This window comes from Gallus gallus, chromosome 7 (genome assembly GCF_016699485.2).
Source record: "Gallus gallus isolate bGalGal1 chromosome 7, bGalGal1.mat.broiler.GRCg7b, whole genome shotgun sequence".
Lineage (NCBI taxonomy): Eukaryota > Metazoa > Chordata > Aves > Galliformes > Phasianidae > Gallus > Gallus gallus.
The window spans coordinates 32,272,433-32,291,441 of NC_052538.1; the positions used below are offsets into that span (position 1 = coordinate 32,272,433).

The following is a 19,009-nucleotide window of genomic DNA, read 5'->3' on the forward strand; positions in this document are numbered from 1 at the left end:
AATATGTTTTCTTACTTGTTTTACAGATAAACTTACGACAAAAATAAGTCTGAGATCTTGCTTTACGTATAGGCTTATGACCTGATTTTTGTCTGAGGTATTAATGGCAATAAATCTGCTAGTGGTTTGCCAGGAAATGGAAATACTTCATTGCTTTTTGTTTTTCTGTGGCTGACCTGAAAAAGAAATATTTTCCTGCTAGTGCGGTGTACTGAGTCAGACAAGAAATCTTTTTCCTTCGCTGTGATGACACCTCAAACATTTGTTTACTTTCCTGTCTTTAGAGAAACATTGACTGAAAACATTTTTCTTATTTTACTTTCTCAATGCTTCACAAGGTTTCTCTGAAATTGTGAATAAAATCCCAAGCAGTTTATATATATATATATATATATATTTTTTTTTTTCTTTCAGGTGCTCAAAGACATGAGGTAGCCTTAATGAATGGACTAACTGTTAACTTGCACCTTCTGATGGTATGTCTTCATGATGTTTATCTGATGTGTTAACAAATATTTTGTCCTTTATTTGTGAATGGCCTTGACAAATATGCTTTTCCTTTATTAATGTAAGTAAGCTGTTTTGTAGGGTTCTTGTTAAGGCAACACCAAGCAAAAGCTTAACTTTCCTTTAAGCCCTTGAAGTAGTATCTTGAGCAACATCATTTCTGTACAAGACTTGAACAGAAGCTCTTGAACACAACACTTGAACAGAAAAACTGGTCACAAAGATGATTTCAAGGAGCAGGGTTCCTAGGGAAGTGGCAGTGTCACCATCTCTGGAGGTGTTTAAGGAAAGGGAAGATGTAGTATTCCAGGACATGATTTACTGGGCAGTATTGGTGGTAGATGGAGGTCCTTTCCAACCTTGATGATTCCGTTCTATGCCTTCATAAAGTTTGAGCTTTTTTCGCATGTGCTGTATGTCAGTTCTCTGAGAGGATATCAGAATATTAATTGATGGTAGTTAAACATCCTAAATAGCTGCTCAACTATGGATTCCATGCCAAACTTGAGAGCTAAAGAAAGACAAGACCAATGAGTAAAGATGGAACAGGAATGTCTACTAAATTTCAAATCATTAAGTCCTGCATTTTATATAACTACAAAATGCAAAACATCTGTTTGTTGGTTTTATGACACTGTGGCCTTACACATGATTTCCTTTTAAGGAGCTCCCTCAACAGTTACATCCATGGTTCTTGAGTAGTTCCAAAATTTGGATCAAATGAATGATTGTATGAGGTTTCATGTGGTTCACATGTAAAATAAATGTATTAGCATTTAGATCTTGTCTGTAATGTGTCTCTGAAATTTCTCAAATTAAGGCACTTGAAGCAGGGCAGGGTTGGGGCTATGTACATGCTAATTGACCTAATTGCTTTGCTGAGAATTAGGTGCAATGCAGCTAGAATTGATCCCTGTGGAACCACCTCTACACTGCTGTCATGAACACGAGGGCTCCTAAGTCCGCTCCTACTCCTCCTCTTGGTGATGATGAGTAGGAAAGGTCATTCACCTGCAGGTGCTGAGATGGGTGTGAATGAGGTCTTTGCAGAAGGCTTGGTCCTTTGATCTGGCTTGTTTGAGAGGCAATGATTTGATAGCTAATGTTTTAGAGCTGAGATAGAAATGCAGTTCTTTTGTGCTGTTTGCTGTTCTTCAGCCACTGCTTTTACTTGGGAGATAGAGCTGGGTGAAATCCAGACTTCCCTGCCCACAGTCAAATTTTCGCCATTGATTCTTGTAAGAGCAAGTTTTCACTATTGGGTTTTTTGTGACCTTCATTATGAATCGATGAAGTACAGTATTATAATGCTTCCTACTTTGATAAATGTTATACGGACAGAGAAATATTTGTGATTTCTGGGGGATTCTCTGTAGTCTGCATGAAAGTAAAACAGTCTTTATTAAGTTACATGCTGGGAGCATCTCTGTTGAGGTACATTTCAACGTATCTTTTTTTTCCTGTTCCTAACAGCTATCTTTCTTTAAGCCTACTCCGAGACGCTATAAAATTCTTCTAGAAGCCAAAGCCTTTCCCTCTGACCATGTAAGAAATTAATATTTTACCATATTTGTATTATTAATCATTTTTCCAAAGAATATCAGTAGCTTGATTTGAATATTTATTAGCTCATCTTGTCCAAGTAACGTTACAATAAAAAAAATCTGTCAGAAGCTTTTGAGCTAAGCATATTTTACAGATCATAGCTTTATTCCTTTTGTTCAAATAAAAAATGTTACAAGAGGAAAAGATTGAATGGGCACATTGATTTATTAGTCTTTTTAAAGACATCGAGCAAACTACTGGCCTAAATCAACTCGAGTTGTAAATGTTTTATTAATTCTTGTTGCTGTTTTACTTTATGAAACCAAATCAATACAAATTCACAGCATTAACACTTATGCATCCCCAGACAGAGATAGAAATGTTTGTTCTTAGCACTTTGGATTACTAGTTCAAACATAATTTGTCTGCTATAAAATGAAACACAATTGTCCATGCATCATAGCCTACAGAAAATTAATCTTTGCATTTGTGACCCACTGCTACTTTATCATCAGCTCCGTAAACTCATGGAAATTGGTAACAAATTTGATTTCTAAGGTGTGATAGACATGACTCAAACTACTTCCAAGTTTATTTGTGTTGATGATGGCAGCACAAGTGTATAAACCTCAAATTGCCTTTATTCCAAACAAAGGCAATTTCATGCTAATCTTGCCTTTCTTCCAGGTGCACTTGTACACTGGGACTCTATCTTTTTAAATTTCTATGGTGCTTCAGTAATACTCGGTGCAACTCCTGTCACTTTTGTTCTTGTCATGTAATTTTAATCTATTTCACGGTATTACTTGATAATTTTTATGCCATCTCCAAAACCATTATTTATTGATTAAAAAGTCAGCATGTAAGAATTTAGAGCTCTCATTTCCTCCTGGCTGTGCAGCACATGAGGGTAACATGGGCAGGAATACGTGCCAGCCAGCTCTGTTTGCACGGACAGCAGTGCATGTGTGACAACTTGGGGGTTAGTGTGTGCCAAGCGGTGTGCGTGTCCATGGCCCAGGTTTAGCAGAATGAGCTATAGATTGTGCTGCTGTGATTTCACTGTACCATTATCTGTGCAGGTTTGGTTTGCTGTCTTGTGGCAAAGTGCATCTTTTGCCTTGTTTCCAGCCTCGTTCTGCTCCATGAGCTCATCCTGCAGAATTTAGGCTTCGACTTCATCCTTGCCTTCTGATGTGAATTAAATTCTGATTTTTTTTCAAACCAAAGGAAATCTAGAATGTTTTCAGAGAAGCTAGATTAGGCTTTGAGCATTAATTTCAGTGAAAGGCAAGCATCTGAATCGCTTTTCTGAAGTTCTGCTGCGCTTGGCTCTTTTTCTTTTAGTTGCTTTATCATGTACTTAGGCTAATGTGCTCTGCATGAAAATCTCTTGCAGTATGCTGTTGAGTCCCAGCTTCGATTTCATGGACTCGATGTGGAGAAAAGCATGCTCATGCTGCGGCCACGGGAGGTTGGTGAGATGCACGTCAGCTCTCCTTGCTAATCCTAAGGCAGAAGTGGATCTCGTATGAGTGAAGGCATATGTTTGCAAATAATCTAGCAGCTGCCTGCAGAAGTTATAGTCCCGTGTTCCCTATAACACTTAAACTATTTGGACAAATTTACACAAGTTTAATGTATGTTTAGGTAGAATTTCAGTTTTGTGATCAGAATCACTTTGACAGTTGTGTGATTCAACTGGTGCGTTTGCCTTAAAAATGTGACCCCCCCCAGCCCCATTTTTTTCCTATTTGCAAAAAGCTAGCAGCATCCTGAGAGAGTTGCAAAAATGGAACAGTTCATTGAGAAACCTTAATGTCCTCTTAGTGTCCGAAGGTAAAAGATTGCCATAACACGAGCAGCATTGTGCCTTTATCAGCACAGGCTAAGGGAAAGGTCTGCTTTGAGTAATATGCAGCACAGGGTAATTTGAAAGATTGCCTTGCTTCAGTGTTGCAGTATTAAGAACTCTTCCACCTTACTATAAACTGGTGGTGACCTTTTGCTTCTGAAATCTGAATCATCTTGTGAGTAAAGAGCCCACTACTGAATGCTGATAGATTTGCAAGAATGGTTGAGATAACAGCAGTTGGCAATACTTGGAATTCAACAATCTCGGCCCAGCTCTTTTCAGTAACAAGTCTAATTTAATTCTAGCTTTTCACTGCCTAATTGATCCCTAGGTGCTGGTATGTTTTACACAATCCCTTGCAAGGAAGACAGAAGGAGGACAGGGCAGTTACTTTCCTGTAAAGAATCAAGAATGAGAGACTTTTTGTTAAAATTCTTTTACATGTAATGACCCCATGTTTGGGGATTGTTGTGCTTTGATGATGCGAGACTTATTGTTTTTGAAACAGAAATATAGCAAACTTATAATAGTTTCCTCTGGGATTTGAAGTTTAGAAAAGTATAGGATGAAACTGTTAGACAAATTTTAAGCCTTGTGAATGTCACAAATTTCAGATGACATATAAAAATAATTATATATGCTGGCTTGTAAATTAAAGCTGTCTGAAATATTAGAGTACGAAACATGCTAAAATATGAAATGAGTAGACATTAAAAAACTGGCACTTTTGAGATAAGTTTGCTAATTTTCTTTTTTGAAGTAACTCTACTCATAGGCTACTTCATGGCTCTACCTTTGTATATCATTACTGTGCTAAGGATTTGCTTTTGATCTCCTTATGGAAGCAGCATGGCTTGTGGTAAAATATAGATTATGAAATCAGAAATGACAGTTTCATTACTGCCAAAGTTGATGTAAAATGTGTGCTTTAACTTTGTTTTAGGGGGAGGAGACCTTGAGGATTGAAGATATTCTTGCTGTGATTGAGGAGGAAGGGGACTCTATTGCTGTCATTCTGTTCAGTGGGGTGCAGTACTACACGGGCCAGCTGTTTGACATCCCTAGAATAACAAAAGCTGGCCAAAAAAAGGTAGGATTCTCCAAGCCCAGCCTGAATGTATGTGTATATATATATATTGAAATGTTTTGATTTCCTCTGTCTGTGGAACAAACCGGAGCATATGTGGAAAGCTGTGGGCCTCTGATAAAAGGTAAAAGCATGCTGTGCGCAGATCATTTGGGAACTGAGTGCTGTGGGAAGAAAGAGGGCTGAGAGAGACAATTTTATAGGCAGGTCTTAAGCTGTGTGGAGAGATTATGGAGATTATGCATGACTTGACTTCTACCAGGCTTTCCCTTAAAGACAGAATTCCAGTAGGTTCAATGGAGTAGAGGGGGAGGAGGTAATCGTAGCTTCTGTCTCTCCTTAAAGGTTAATTTGTGCTAGATTTCTCCTTGTTTGGCAGGCTTCCATAGTTTTCCGCTTTCTCTGTGGCCTTACTTTGGCAGTGTTTGCCCTCAGGGCAGGTGAGCTCCCACACAGCCAGCACTGCTCCGACCCTGACACTCACTTTTCCAGAGACAAACGCATCAGCATCAAAAGATGACTGTGTTTTAGTGGTGACTCAGCCTTAGGAACTTGCAGCCAATGTTCTCCATAGGCACAGCTGAAAAACTTCTTTAACCATATCAATTGCCTCAGGAATCCAAGAGAAAACAGTTTTTAATTAAGTCTTCTACTCTCCAGGAAGTTTTCAGACTTTCCGTGGGGGCACTCTTTTAGTGGATGTACCTTTATCTCATTGAAGATTAAACCACTCACAGATGAATCTATTTAGTATCACTGGGTTTTTGCAAAGCAGCTAACTTATAATTAGATGTTTTATCTCTGGAGATGTTCCTGACTCATATCAGGGTGTGTCTTCCATAGCTGTAGGTTTAGCTGTGGGTGTTTCTCTGGAGGTCAAGGGTGTAAGCTGTGCTCTGGAAAATGATGGTAAAGAGCATAGCAGGTGCAAAAAGAGCAGGTGCAGGGGCTGTGGGATATAAAAAGAGGGGGTTCTGGCTGAGCAGCACATGATGACAAAATTGGTCCTGAACATAATATAAAAAAGGACCAACTTCTGCCACAGATGTAGAGAGCCGAGGAGGAAAGAAATGAAGGCAATCAGCTGCAGGGGGGCACACTGGTCTGTGCATCAGCTCCAAGTAGATCTAAAAACAACACCTTTGTGGTGCCTTCCTCTTCCAGTGTTTTTCTGAAGGTAAGCAGTCAGAAGGCTGGGCTGCAACCTCTGAAGGGTAGACAGGTGATTGATGGGGTGATGCCAGCCAGTGCACTGCTCACTCATGCTCTCTGTCGCAGCAGAACTTTTTGCTCAGCTACCAACACCCACATACATATCATGCCTCCAAATCCCCTCTGTGAAGGGTCTGAAAAATCTGATATCTCTCTTCACTGTAAATATGAAGAATTGGGGAAAAATCTCTTTACATTCTCTCTTACAGATGCCCACTGGACTATGGGGCATATATTTCAAGGTGCGGAAGCTCTGTGGCTTCAGTGAAAGCTATAAACTAACTCAGTGACATGCTGAGACGTGTTCCGGGGGAAAAATAGTCACTGAGAGTTTGTTCATACAGAGCAGAAATGGGCTTGATGGTTATATTATTTGAGAGGATAACCAGGATGTGTTATAGAGAGTTTAACATTTCCATAAGGCTGTGCGAGTAAAAATATTAATTCAAGCAGGAGGGAGCGTGGGCTGCTGTGTCCCTATGAATGCTTCTGAATGATTGTAGACATAAACTGTACACGCAAGTAATTAACTTGTTCATGGATAGTGTGTGTTGGACTGGGAAGTGAGTACATTCATGACCTGGAATGTCATCATTGTGTTTAAAGAAAAGTAATAAAGTCTGAAGAAGCGCTTGAATGCCTAGATGGCCTTAAAAGCAAAGCATAAGGCAGCCCTTGTTGTTTCCCCACTGTCAGATACATTCAGCTCCACATCCTTATGGATTCTGCCTCTGGGCTAAGTGATGTTTGTGTGTTTATACAAAACTACTTTTTAACATACAGTTTCACCACACTTAAACAATCAGCATACTGCAAATATTTACTTGAACAGCTATTAAATCAGCAGTTCATGGAGAGTTTGCTGTGTTAATACTGGTAAGTGGTTTTTCTGTAAGCTTCTGCTGCTTAATCTTGGAGATTCTGGTTACTGAAAGCAAAATGTTTGGTCCTCAAACACAATTGGCTCCTCTCTTCAGTTCCCAGGTCAGAGCTGATGTTGGCCCAGAGGAGAGCAGGGAACAACTGCTGACCCAGCTGTAAAGGCAGGAGGAAATATGATGAAAAGGAAACAGCCTTCTCTGCTTAAGAAATTTGAGTTTAAATGATTAACTGGGATTGGATTTAATCCAGTGCTTTTCATCCTCAATTTTGAAACGAGTTGAACTTGCAATGCAGTGTCAACTAGAATAGATCTTGACTGTATTGGGCAGTAAGGCTACTGAGATTTCAACTATTTAGGGCAGACTCCAGGTAGTTATGATAAGCAGCTATTTTTTTCATAAAGGCTTTTCCATATGCTTTTAGAAGAAGTACTTCACTTTTATTTTATTGGTTTTTTTTCCTCTTTTATGGACCAGTTAGGGAATGTTATGAGAACTTAAGATCAAGTGTTCTCCCTGAGTGGAAGACGTGTTGCTTGTCATGCAGATGTTTCAGTGTCTCAAAAAGTCAACTTGATGACTGAAAGGGAAATTCCAATGCCATGAAGCAGATCAAGCAGAGCTAGATACACGTGACCCTACTGTCTGATGGGATTAGTCATTAGCACCCACGTAATGTCTATGGGTTTCTTTTCTGCACAGTACCTATCCCTGAGCTGACAGGCTTTCAGGACTTGAAGACCACTTTTTCAAGAACTTCTGGACCTGATTGAACCAGCAGTGGTTAGAATAACTGTCTCATACATAACATTAATATAGAACAGCTGAAGTCCTTTAAAATGTGCATTAAAGGATGTGCCTGAGAAGTCATGTTGACAGCAAAAATACAAGGCTCTCCTTACTGGTATTGAAGAGCAGTGAATGGTCCCATGCTCCTGAGCACAAGCAATGAAGCTGGGGAGAGCTGACGAGAAGTTGAGGAGAAGACAATATGAGATAGTGTCATTCGAGAAGAGGGGAAAGAATATCACTAGTTAACTGGTGTGGCTGAGGGAAAAAAAAAAAAAAAAAAAGTCCTACAGATGGTCTTAATTATTGTAACGGACAATTGAAATAAAGTCCTGCAGTGCTTTACCCCATCAGGGCTTAGTTAGAGGTCTGAGCCACAAGCTCTGGAGGTCTGGAGAATGTCCTAGGATCCTTGAGGTCAATCATTTATGAATTAAGTTACCGATTTCCTTTTACATTTTTTAAGCCAATTTCGTAAGTTCTCTGCGTACGTTAAGATTCTTCCCAGAGTGAAAGCTCTGCACATAGACAGCTTCATTAAGTCATTAAATATTAAATGAACTAAATTAAGCTTGAAAAATTACCTCAGGCTATTTTTCCATCTTAGGTCTCTCAGATAAATCAAAATTACAGCGTATTGTGCGAGACACCCATCAGCAGGCTGAAGGAGGATGTAAGTTTTTCTTGTTCCACATTTCTGTGCTTGCTGTAGAGGTTGCAGGAGATTTTGTTGTTTTATTCCTCTGCAAGCAAAGAAATGGCTGACTTCTACAAGACTGCCTTTCAAATATGATTTTCATTTTATAAGTTACATTGTACTTTCCACTGTCTCTGTACAGTATGTAAAGTATTTTAATCTCTTGAGTCCCAGTAGGAGGAGATTTAAGATCCTTCATCTTCATTTCTTTTCCCGTCTCGCTCTAAATGTCCCAGCTTTGCTCGTGTGAGGCTGTCATTTCTCTCCGTCTCTCCAAATGTCATTGTCCATGCTGAGTTGTTACCTGCTGGTTATCAGCAGCTACCCAGACACGTTGCAGAAATGACTTTTAGATGTTAAAATAAAACGGAAGAGGCAGGGGAGTGCTTGCATCCTCCGCTTCGCCCATAACAGATGGGGAGCTCTGCTTTCCCCGCGCCTGGGGAAGTGACGTTCCCACGCAGTCCCTGCTCTGCGTGGTGTGTGCAGGGAGAGCTGTTTCAGTTTGTTTTACTTCTTCCATGAAATCTGTGTGGCAAAACATTTGCTGTTCATGCGACTCGTGCCAGACGCCTTCCTGGGAAAGCCAAACAGCATCATCGTTTTTGGGGATGACAACTTGAGCAAAACATGAGTGGGATTTCCTGAGGTGATGCAGGAAACCTGTCAGCACAGAACCCAGGTTCTCAGGCTCATGAAGTTTAATGGTGCACTGTGCGATTTGCCAAGCCATTTCCAAAGAGTGGGGATTGGTTAAAATGGCTGATGGATATGTCTTATGGGTGGCATGTTGGTGGCTGTCTGCTTGGAGGGCTGCAGGTGTGTGGCATTGACGCAGGCCAGCACCTACCAGCCAGTGTCAGTGCTCAAACACTTGGGTACACTGAGGTTACAGGTGTAGCTCTGCCTGTGGAGCAATCTAGTACCATGACTGCAAGGGCATCCAACCTCCTGGTGTCACAGAATCATGGAATGGCTTGGGTAGAAGGCGACCTCAAAGCCCGTCTAGTTCCAACCCCCTGCCATATGTTGGTTGCCCCCCACCAGATCAGGCTGCCCAGGGCTGCATCCAGCCTGGCCTTGGGCACCTCCAGGTATGGGGTATCCACAGCTTCTCTGGGTGCCTCACCATCTTCTCTTATTTTCATTCTACAATCTTTTCTCAGTTATTCATCTTGTACTTAAATATATTATAGAAATTATTGTTTACATGTAAGGAGGGGACAAATGAATTTAAGACAGAATTTACCATAGAGTTGCATTTCTTATGGACTTTTTTCATGAGCAGCAAGTTATTTTGTATTAATTTTGTTAATGTGCTGCCACACCAATTCTCCAAGACTCCTAACATATTGCAGTATGCCTGTTGTTCACTGAAACCAATGAATTTCTTATAGCAGTTTTAAAAAATTGGTGGTGTTTATATGCGTGTAAATGTTTAAATCCAGACAATGGATGTTTTGAAACTGGATTAATGTCTTAAGCTTTCTCAATCAGTACCAGATGGGCTTTAGTATCTTATTTTCTGAACCAAAACCATTTTATCTCTGGATGAGAGCATTCCCATGGGCATCCCGTGTGCTTCAGCCTCCCTGCATTAACCTCGTCATTTATGTTGATTTGTCCTAACTTACTCCTGAGCGTCTCTATGAAGGCAAGTTGCAGTGTGTGTGAAGGTTGGAATATTTATTGGAACTCTGGTTCTGTTTAATAGCAGATGCTTATATTGTGCAAATACTATGGCAGTGGGTTTTCTTCTTTCCATCATTTTGGGTTGGCTTTTCAAGCTGATAACTTTACTAGTTCCTCCACTAGAATTACTGTTGGATCTTCTTAAAATGCTGCTTCATTCAAATTGTTATCTATCTTATACAGAGGATTAAATATACCAAAGTATTGTTTAAATAATTCAGTTCAGACTCCCTTCGTGCAAGAAACAGCAAGAGATTCTTAAAAAAAGAAAAATCCTTTGTTTTATTATTGGATGCTGATTTTTTTTCTGAAGCCTGGGCTCTCACTCTTATGCCTACCATGCTGTTTTCAAGCTGGCTGTTTGTGGTTTTTAAAGCAAAATGCAAAATAGCATTTTATTTGTAGTCTAGGCACAAAAGGCACTTTTATTTCTCTGTGCTTAAATAAATAGCAAAGTTAAGAAGACTTTCTTAGTTTAAAAAATGCTGCCATCCAGTGGCTGTTTTGTGTGTAAAACTGCTATTTGTGATCTATACATAAGTATTATATATCTTTTTTTTTCTCCTTGCTTGCGTAGTGCCCCACACAGGTTTTGGTTGTTAAAGTACATCACTTCTAATGGAGAAATGACAAGGTATTGGTTGTTAAAGTACATCACTTCTAATGGAGAAATGACAAGGTATTTACAAATACAAAAAAATCCTTAAAAATCAATGTGTTGCATAGGATGCTGTCTCACTAATTTGGATCCCCAAAGAGCAACATCAGGGTTTGAAAATTGAGGGGACTTTAAACATAAGAAAACAGTAAAATCTAACTGCTCATCTCTGAATAACGTCATTATGTACGTTGCCATTTTTCCTATGCCTAGAGCTTCTCTGAGTGCTTATTTCAAGTGATTCCACTTTACTGCATGAGGAAAAAAAAAACAGAAATCTAAACTATCTCCAAGTGTCCTTGAAGACAAGCCCATAAAACAATTCATGATTTTGGTAGATACCTACAGCAGAGATCTTGTTCACAGTAAAAATATATAGACGCTGGAACTTGTTATCAAGCCTGTATAGAGAGCAACATGTACAACTCTAAAGATACTTTTACAAAATAATTTTAGGGTGTTGGTTATCTTGATAAGCAATACATTAAATATCTTTCCTGCAGGGTTGCTTTGTTGGATTTGACCTGGCTCATGCTGTTGGGAACGTAGAGCTCTGTTTGCATGACTGGGGAGTGGATTTTGCATGCTGGTGCACCTACAAGGTAAAAGAGATTCCATGTTTGAGGTCCTCTATAATCTCATTTATAGAGGTAAGATGAGTATGAGCTATACCTGAGATGTTATTATTCAAAGCTTGGGCTGAATCTTTGAACCAGCTTCAGTATCTCTTGATGGATACTGACTTTAGTGGTGGTTTTGTTATGAGAAGTTCCAAAAAGCCAGCAGCAATTTTTGTTGCTAGTGTTAGTGTATCTTGGTGGATAGATGCTAATGGTGGATAAACATCTGTCTTGATGCACTCTCAGATCTGCAGCCATGGAATGAAAGGCTCTCCTCTTATTTCCCGCATGGAGAAGGTCTTGCCACTATGGGTTTTTTGTAAAATGTCCCTAAGTTGGGGCAACTTCACCTAAACTCAAAGAATTTCAGGTCATACAACAAAGTGTCTTTGAGCTTTCTTCACTTTCTCTTGAGATTGAGAATCAACAGACACAGTTAAATGAATTATTTCTCTATATATTATAATGCCAGTCTGCTTCAGCCTTTTGTCTGTTAGATTTCAGATATCATATGTAAGCCAAGAATATTTTTAGAACTAATTTGAAAAAATACATCTACTTCTACCTACGTTAGCACTTTGAGACAAGTGCTAAGATCTCCATTTTACAAACCATGAGAAATATTGAAATTAGTCTGTTTTATAGAGCAGGGTGAGGTAAGAAAAGCTATACATTACAGATAACGAGCACAAAAGATGCTTACATGTTGATTTATTCTTTGCAGTATTTAAATTCTGGAGCAGGAGGCCTCGCTGCTGCATACATTCACGAGAAGCATTCCCAGAGTATTCAACCAGCGTAAGTGTATTTCTGTACTTAAATAAAAGGAGCTGTAAAGGTATACAGGATTCCCGATCACAGACTTGTGATATGTTTGTGTGGATGGATGCAGAAAAAAAATGCCCTGCTTCAAAGAAGACTTATTAGACTAATATTTGTTGCTGACTTATTGCCTTAATGAAGAGGGTAGTGCAAGTTTAGATAATCTGGTTATCTGACTTTGTTAGCTCAGAAGGGTTATTTTAGGCTAATTTGGGTATACTTTGGAATTGTTAGTGTATGAGCTCACATCTTCAGTAATTTCCTCCTTGAAGTCTTCTATTGGTTCTAAACTAAGTGTAATCATAAAAGAGAATGCTTATAATATTAAAAATAAGAAACCCAAATCGCGCCTGTGAGACTGCTTAATGTAAAGAGAATACTTAATATCTTCCTTTTAAAAATGGATTTTATTAATCATTGAAGTCTCTGATTGGTGAACAAAATCAAAGGCAATTTCAACTCTGTGTCTAATAGCTCTTTAATACTGGCATGTTTTCATTAAAATTATATCCACTGGTAAAGCTGGGAAGCATTACATGGAGATCTGTGTTCTCAAAGACTTTATAATCCAGGAAAAGCTGTGCTATCAGAACTGAAGTTAGCTGCATTAAAAAAAAAATTACCTGTTATTTAAAACATTGTCTGCCCTTTATGTATATTAAGAACAGTAGGATTAATACTTTTAATGCACTGACAAATGTAAACACATTCTGGCTTTAATGCTTGGAAAATTTGCTGGCATTTGCTTTTATTTTAGCTTGAGGAAGGCAAACTAAATCAGATTTCAGAGAAATAATATTACAATAAACAGCTTCGCTGTGCTATGTGTTGGTTTCAGACTGTCTAGACTCCCAGGAGATAACAAAATAACGCTGATAAGTTCTTCTCAGTCACCCATAACAGAAAACTCATTAGGATGACATATGACCTGCTGTGAGCTGATTTGATCTTCACATGTGAATGCTGGCAAAATATTCCAGATATTGGGATACTGCTGCTGGAAAGGTATCTGTTACTCCACCATTAGTCAGCAGGTGCAGGCTTGATCTCCTGGCCTCCAGCCTTGGCTGTGGGGTGCAGGAAGGATGCTGGGCAGTTGTGGAAAAAGTGGAACAGCTGGAAATCACAGAATAGCAATAGAAAGAATGAAAATAGTCTGAAGAACTTTGAGTCTTTCTTCCTCCTTGATGAAACATAGGAACTTCAGGGAGGACACTGGCTTGGTAGTGGAGGGAAGGGCTTAAATTAGTTTTTCCTGAAGCTGCTTCTTCATACATAATCATTAACTTGTGTATTGGATCTGAATGCTGAATGCCTTAAATACAAATGCTTGTATGAAACATTTTTTTTCAGCCTGGGACTCAATTAAGAATATTATTCCAAGCTTCCTGTATAGACCTTCTGCATTATTTAATCATAGTTATTTCATATTTCCTAAGATTTGATAATCACTCTCCAAACTGTTTGTCACTAATACACCCCGGTTGCATCACTGTTTTTCTTTTCCCCACCAACCAGCCTTTTCAGGTTTCCAAATAAGACAGTGAGACAAAGGCAAATTTGTCTTTGTCAAAGTATTCAGTTTTATAGCTGATTTAAATGCAGAGCAATTTGCTGTATGTTGTACAATCAAATAGAGTGGAATTTAACTGCTCTGGAAGTTGCAGTTTTTATGTTGAATCTAAAGAAAAAAAATAAAAAAAGTCTTTGGCTGTCGTCTGAATCAAGGATGACACCCAGTGGCCAGACAACTTCATTCAAAACTGAAGCACTAAACACTGTTTCTTCACTTCCAGCACATCCACACATAAGGGCTAATTAAATTCCATTCCGGCTGATAGCCCTTTGTCATTTAAACCACCTGAAATATTGTTTCTTTTGCTCATGATCAGTATTATGGATGTCACTGTACACCACGTCCGTGGATTTAATTTGTTTCAACCTTTATATTTTCTGGAAGTTATTGAGTAGGTAGTTATTTATCTATTGGAATTACATATATTTTTTTATATTAAAATACGATATATGTTCTGACCATAATTCAGAGAGGCAAACCCAGAATGTTTGCCAAGTGCCTTTTTCTATTACTTCGGGGCAAAAAGGACTTTAGGTACTTAGTGGAAATTAAATAACTTAATCCAAATTTCTTTACTTAAACACTCCGAAGCCCAACTACTGCCTTTTATCAAAGGCACTTAGAGGTGTTTTGTTGTTGTTTTTGATTATTTCCTTTATTTCCATAAGTGTACTTCTTTCCTCATGCCCAGAGTCTTGCTAGTATGAACACTGCAAGCAAATGGGTGTTGGTGTTGAAGCTATGGCTGGTCTATTCCCCACAAATGTTGCTCCATCCATAGCCTCTGCTGCTTTTTGTATTCTTCTGTATGTATATGTGTATATATATATATATAGAGGAGAGATGTATTAATTTGTTTACTAGCCTTCCCACAGCAGATAGGGCCATCTCAGAACTGATCTCTGCTTTGAGTCTGCAAACTGAGGTGTTGTGGCAGCCTAACAAACCAAACAACCCGAAACCTGTGTTGTGCAATAATACCATGTCACGTCCCAGCAGACAGAAATAATCACCAATCTCACTTCTATTTATGTGTAAGCTTCCCACCAGCTTCTTGGAAGCTGGGTTTGATCCCTGGTCCAGGTGGTCAGAAGGTGGAAGCTATGGGCAGCACAAGCTTATCTGTCCCCTTCTTCTGTGTCACTGCAAACACTATCCTGCACTCGAGCTTAGCTGGGTATGGTCCTCTAACTCATAGCAAGGACATGAGTTTAAAAGTTACATGTTGTAACCATCCTAATTAACAACTGTACCTGAATATTTTGGGTAGTCCTTCACTAGTCTGCTATCTTTCTTCCCACAGTAGTAAAATTTAATCAATCTGACGTATATGGGCCCCATATATCCCTATTCTCTCATGATCTCAGCTCCTTTGGAGTCGATTTTATTACTTGAATGGCTCTTTTTAATACCTGTTCTATCTATATCACATATATCACAGAGCGATATACTCTTGGCTAATTGTGCTAGAGCCATTTCTGTGGCAGTAGACCTGGGCAGACCTATGAAACACTACTGATGCATTGACCACTGGCTGCATACTGATCCCGCATCACCAAATTTCCATTTGAATTCTGTTGTGTTGCAAAGGGGAGATTTCCAAGACACAGGTAGTGCTAAGGTGACAGGCTAGTACTGAAAATCAGCTTGACTTGCATTTTGAGCTCAGAGCAGCCTTTTTTTTTTTTTTTTTTTTTTCCGGTTCTCAATTTCTCCATTTATGAAAAGAAGGATAATTATCCTGCATAATTAGCTACATTAGGGACATGGTTAGTGGGCATGGTGGGGATGGGTTAGCGATTGGACTTGATGATCTTAGCAGTTTTTTCCAACCTTAATGATTCTATGATTCTTTACAGAAATGTGGAAGTTTGCAAGCACCTAGGATAGATGGCACAGCAGCAGTCAGGTATTCATATCAGCTGTGAATGCATGGTGAGCATAACCCTGCTGTCAGCTGACATAAGGGATGGGGAGGGGACAAACTGGCGGAGTCTTGAGATAGGAGAGGAAAAAAGTCCTCGCTGAATCCTTGTAAGAAAAAGTAAGGCACAATTTAAAAAGATGAAAGGGAAATAAATGTATGTAAAGCAGTCAGGAGAATAATAGATAAGACTTGGCAGAGGATTAAATGAAAACTGTACACAGCCTCGCGTTTAAAGCAAGAGGATTTATCAAGACTTCAGCACAGACTAGCAGCAGGTACAGGTTAAAAATAAAAAGTTTAAGTGATGTGAAGAAGTGTTGTGTGTGCAGGAAGCTGATGTTGAAATCACGTTGGCTTTTGCTATAGGGTTAAAAAAAGAAAGAAAGAAAAGCAACCATTTCATAGTACCTTTGAGAAGGAAAAGATACCCTCAGACAAATTCTTTGTACACAGAGGTGAAAAATCAACCATTTCTCTTAGATTTCTTTTCTTTTGGGCTTCATGAAAATTGAAAATAACTAGAAAACAGAAGGTTTCTCTCTATCTCTTTATGTAGACCTGCATGTCCTTTTGGTAGGTGAACTATTTCAGTGATATGTGATAAATGTAAGCTGTGTTCATGCCTGACATCTCCCCTTCCCTCCTCTCCCTGGCCCCCACCCTGCTCCTATGCCAGATCCTGTCTTCCCATTTGCTCTATTTTGGAAGCAGTTGCTCAGTTCCTTCCAGGGTTGGTAGATCTGGTTTCCTTCAGTTATTCTCTCAATTTTTGGAGAGATACTATATTATCCCTTTTAGAATTGGAGCTCCTTAATCCCCAAATGAAGTAGCTCAGGCTTTTTTGATGCTGAGAGCAATATAGCTTTGGAGTGAGATGATTACTGTTAGGAGTGAGGGAGAATAACAGAAATGTTGGGAAGGTTGCTTTATAACTATAGTGCCAGAAAGAAGTAAAGTTGGTTGAAATATTTCTGGGAGCAGCAGACTGATGTTCCAGTTGTTGCCCTTGGAGTCTATCAGATCTGAATATCTTGACACTACTGAAAACTGAGTAGAGCACCCTGGCCTGGCCAAGTTGATCTGAAGAAGCAATGTTGAGGCTTCCAGGACACTGCACTGAATACAGTGTGATGGAAAGTCAGGGGTCACAGATGATAGTGTGTGTGCTGCTGTGTACAGAAGGGCCTGTCGTGGTCCCAGTACATTCAAATTGTGGAGTGATGTATAGGCAGCATCTTTGTGGAGTGCAACACGTGTCCCCGGAGTGCATGAAGTGTTCTGTATTGAGGTAGAAACGAACTGTTTCTTTGCCAAGGAGATGAGAGCAATTTAGATCCTTGAGCTAATTTAGAAACCAGAAGTTAATACCTCCCTTGGGAAAAGACTGTTTAGGAATAAAGGCATCGGCTAATTAGGCTTAATTGCATTGTCTTGGGACAAGTGATTTATGAGGCCAATGTAGATCCATGATGGGCCTGCAGGGGTGTGTTCTCGTATTCACCAGCTGAATGGCAAATATCCAGTAGTACTTTTTAACTTTGGAGTAAGTCTTTGGGACAAAAAGAGAGGCTAATGTGCATTCACATCATCTATTCCCACTTCGTTCTTTTCAGCTCTGCACATCCTTTTATGTCACTGCCATGATTTTTAGCTTGTTCTTTGTCAAGCATTTTCTGTCTTCCTTCAAATCCTCCCTTGTAATTAAGCTTCATCTTCAAGCAGTCTTGCTTCTTTTCTCATTGTAAATAATCCTCCCATTTTCTCCTCCCGGAAGGTGTTTCCTTATGTGTTGTCATCTCTGCCTTGTTTAGGTTTTAAGGTCTGCAAGACCTGTGTGTTTCCTTGTAAATTCAAGGGATTATGTACAAGTAAAGTTGCTGTATATCACGTATGCATCCCCTATAGTGCAACTGGAGTGTGTATGAAAGTAATGCGCTGTTATCATTCTCTTTATGTCCTCCCACGATGCACGGACCTTTACTATAAGTTTTGAATTCTTAATCTTTGCAATAGAGTATGTGGAAAATCAGAGACGTGGTTCCATTTATATTTCTCAAGTACTGGAGCTTTAAAAAGCATGGTACTGAACTGATATCTGCTTTTGACTGTAGGCATCAAAATGCTGAAATAAGCAGAGATAAACAGGCAAGCAAAAGCACTTAGCCTCTCTGAGTCATGTATTCTTGCAAGCAGTATTTATAGCATTGGTAGTTTTGGCTGCAAACATCTACAGATACCTTACAGGCAGTTTGGGGGATTTTATCTATATTTAAACTTGGACCTGATCACTTTCTTTTCATTTGTTCAAAACTCCATCAATATGAAGAAATGTCTTTTCAAGCGTTCTTCTCACAGTGTTTTTTTTTTTTTTTTTTTTTTTTTTTTCCTCATATCGGTCAATTTATTTTAGTTCTTTATGGTATTCGTTCCCCAACAGCAGTGGACATGATAGATCAGAGCCAATTCCAATCTACTTTCAGCCTCTCCTTCTGGACCATGCTGGCAGGACGCAAGCCACTTACTCTGCTCTGCCGCAGTCCCTTCCCACCCTCTTCACTTGGAAGTGGGTGGCAGCTAAGTTTCTCACAGGGGCAATTTCCCATCTGAAGCCTGACGCTTTTCTCCTCATCAGTTTGTGTAAGACACAACTGCTTGAACACATGAAAGGAACACAACAGGCTTAGGCTGTGGTGGAAACGTGAGTGTAGCCTAAGGGCAACTCTTGCATCCCCATTAACTAGCAAGGAAGAGATCCTGGGGCTCTCCTCCGAGTCTGTGGCTGCTGTAATCTCATTTTGCCACTTCAAAAGATACATGTTGTTAGCTGCTTGCTCTTTGTGCCTCCATTCTCCTCTTCGAGACAGGTAGTTCTGAATGCTCTTTTCTGCAGCGCCTTAATTCTACAAGCAATGAGCTGGCTTCCTTCGTGTTGAATGAGATTTTAGAGAGATAGCACTCACATTAGTTGTCATACAACAAAACAAGGAGAGCCACCTTTGCATGCCTTAGGTCACTGAAATTATCTCCTCTCTTATGCTTCACTTACTCTTTGTTTCTCAGTACGCACCCTTGCTTATGGAGGAAAAAGCTGTTGAAGAGGGCCCAGAGGAGGGCCACAAAGATGATCAGAGGGCTGCAGCA

General features: G+C 39.5%; 1 protein-coding gene across 8 annotated transcripts in view; it reads left to right on the forward strand.

The window, feature by feature from the left end:
- The window catches only part of KYNU (kynureninase), a 57,503-nt gene that overhangs the window by 22,745 nt on the left and 15,749 nt on the right, over positions 1-19,009 (forward strand). For 4 of the 8 annotated variants that reach the window (XM_422147.8, XM_040703807.2, XM_004943013.5 and 1 more), the window contains 7 exons: positions 415-476; positions 1,981-2,052; positions 3,452-3,526; positions 4,851-4,997; positions 8,484-8,549; positions 11,427-11,525; positions 12,268-12,341. In XM_422147.8, the coding sequence (XP_422147.3) occupies positions 415-476; positions 1,981-2,052; positions 3,452-3,526; positions 4,851-4,997; positions 8,484-8,549; positions 11,427-11,525; positions 12,268-12,341 (595 nt within the window). The remainder of the gene's footprint in view (positions 1-414; positions 477-1,980; positions 2,053-3,451; positions 3,527-4,850; positions 4,998-8,483; positions 8,550-11,426; positions 11,526-12,267; positions 12,342-19,009) is intronic. The other 4 variants (XM_046944157.1, XM_040703812.2, XM_046944155.1 and 1 more) reach the window with 1 other exon arrangement.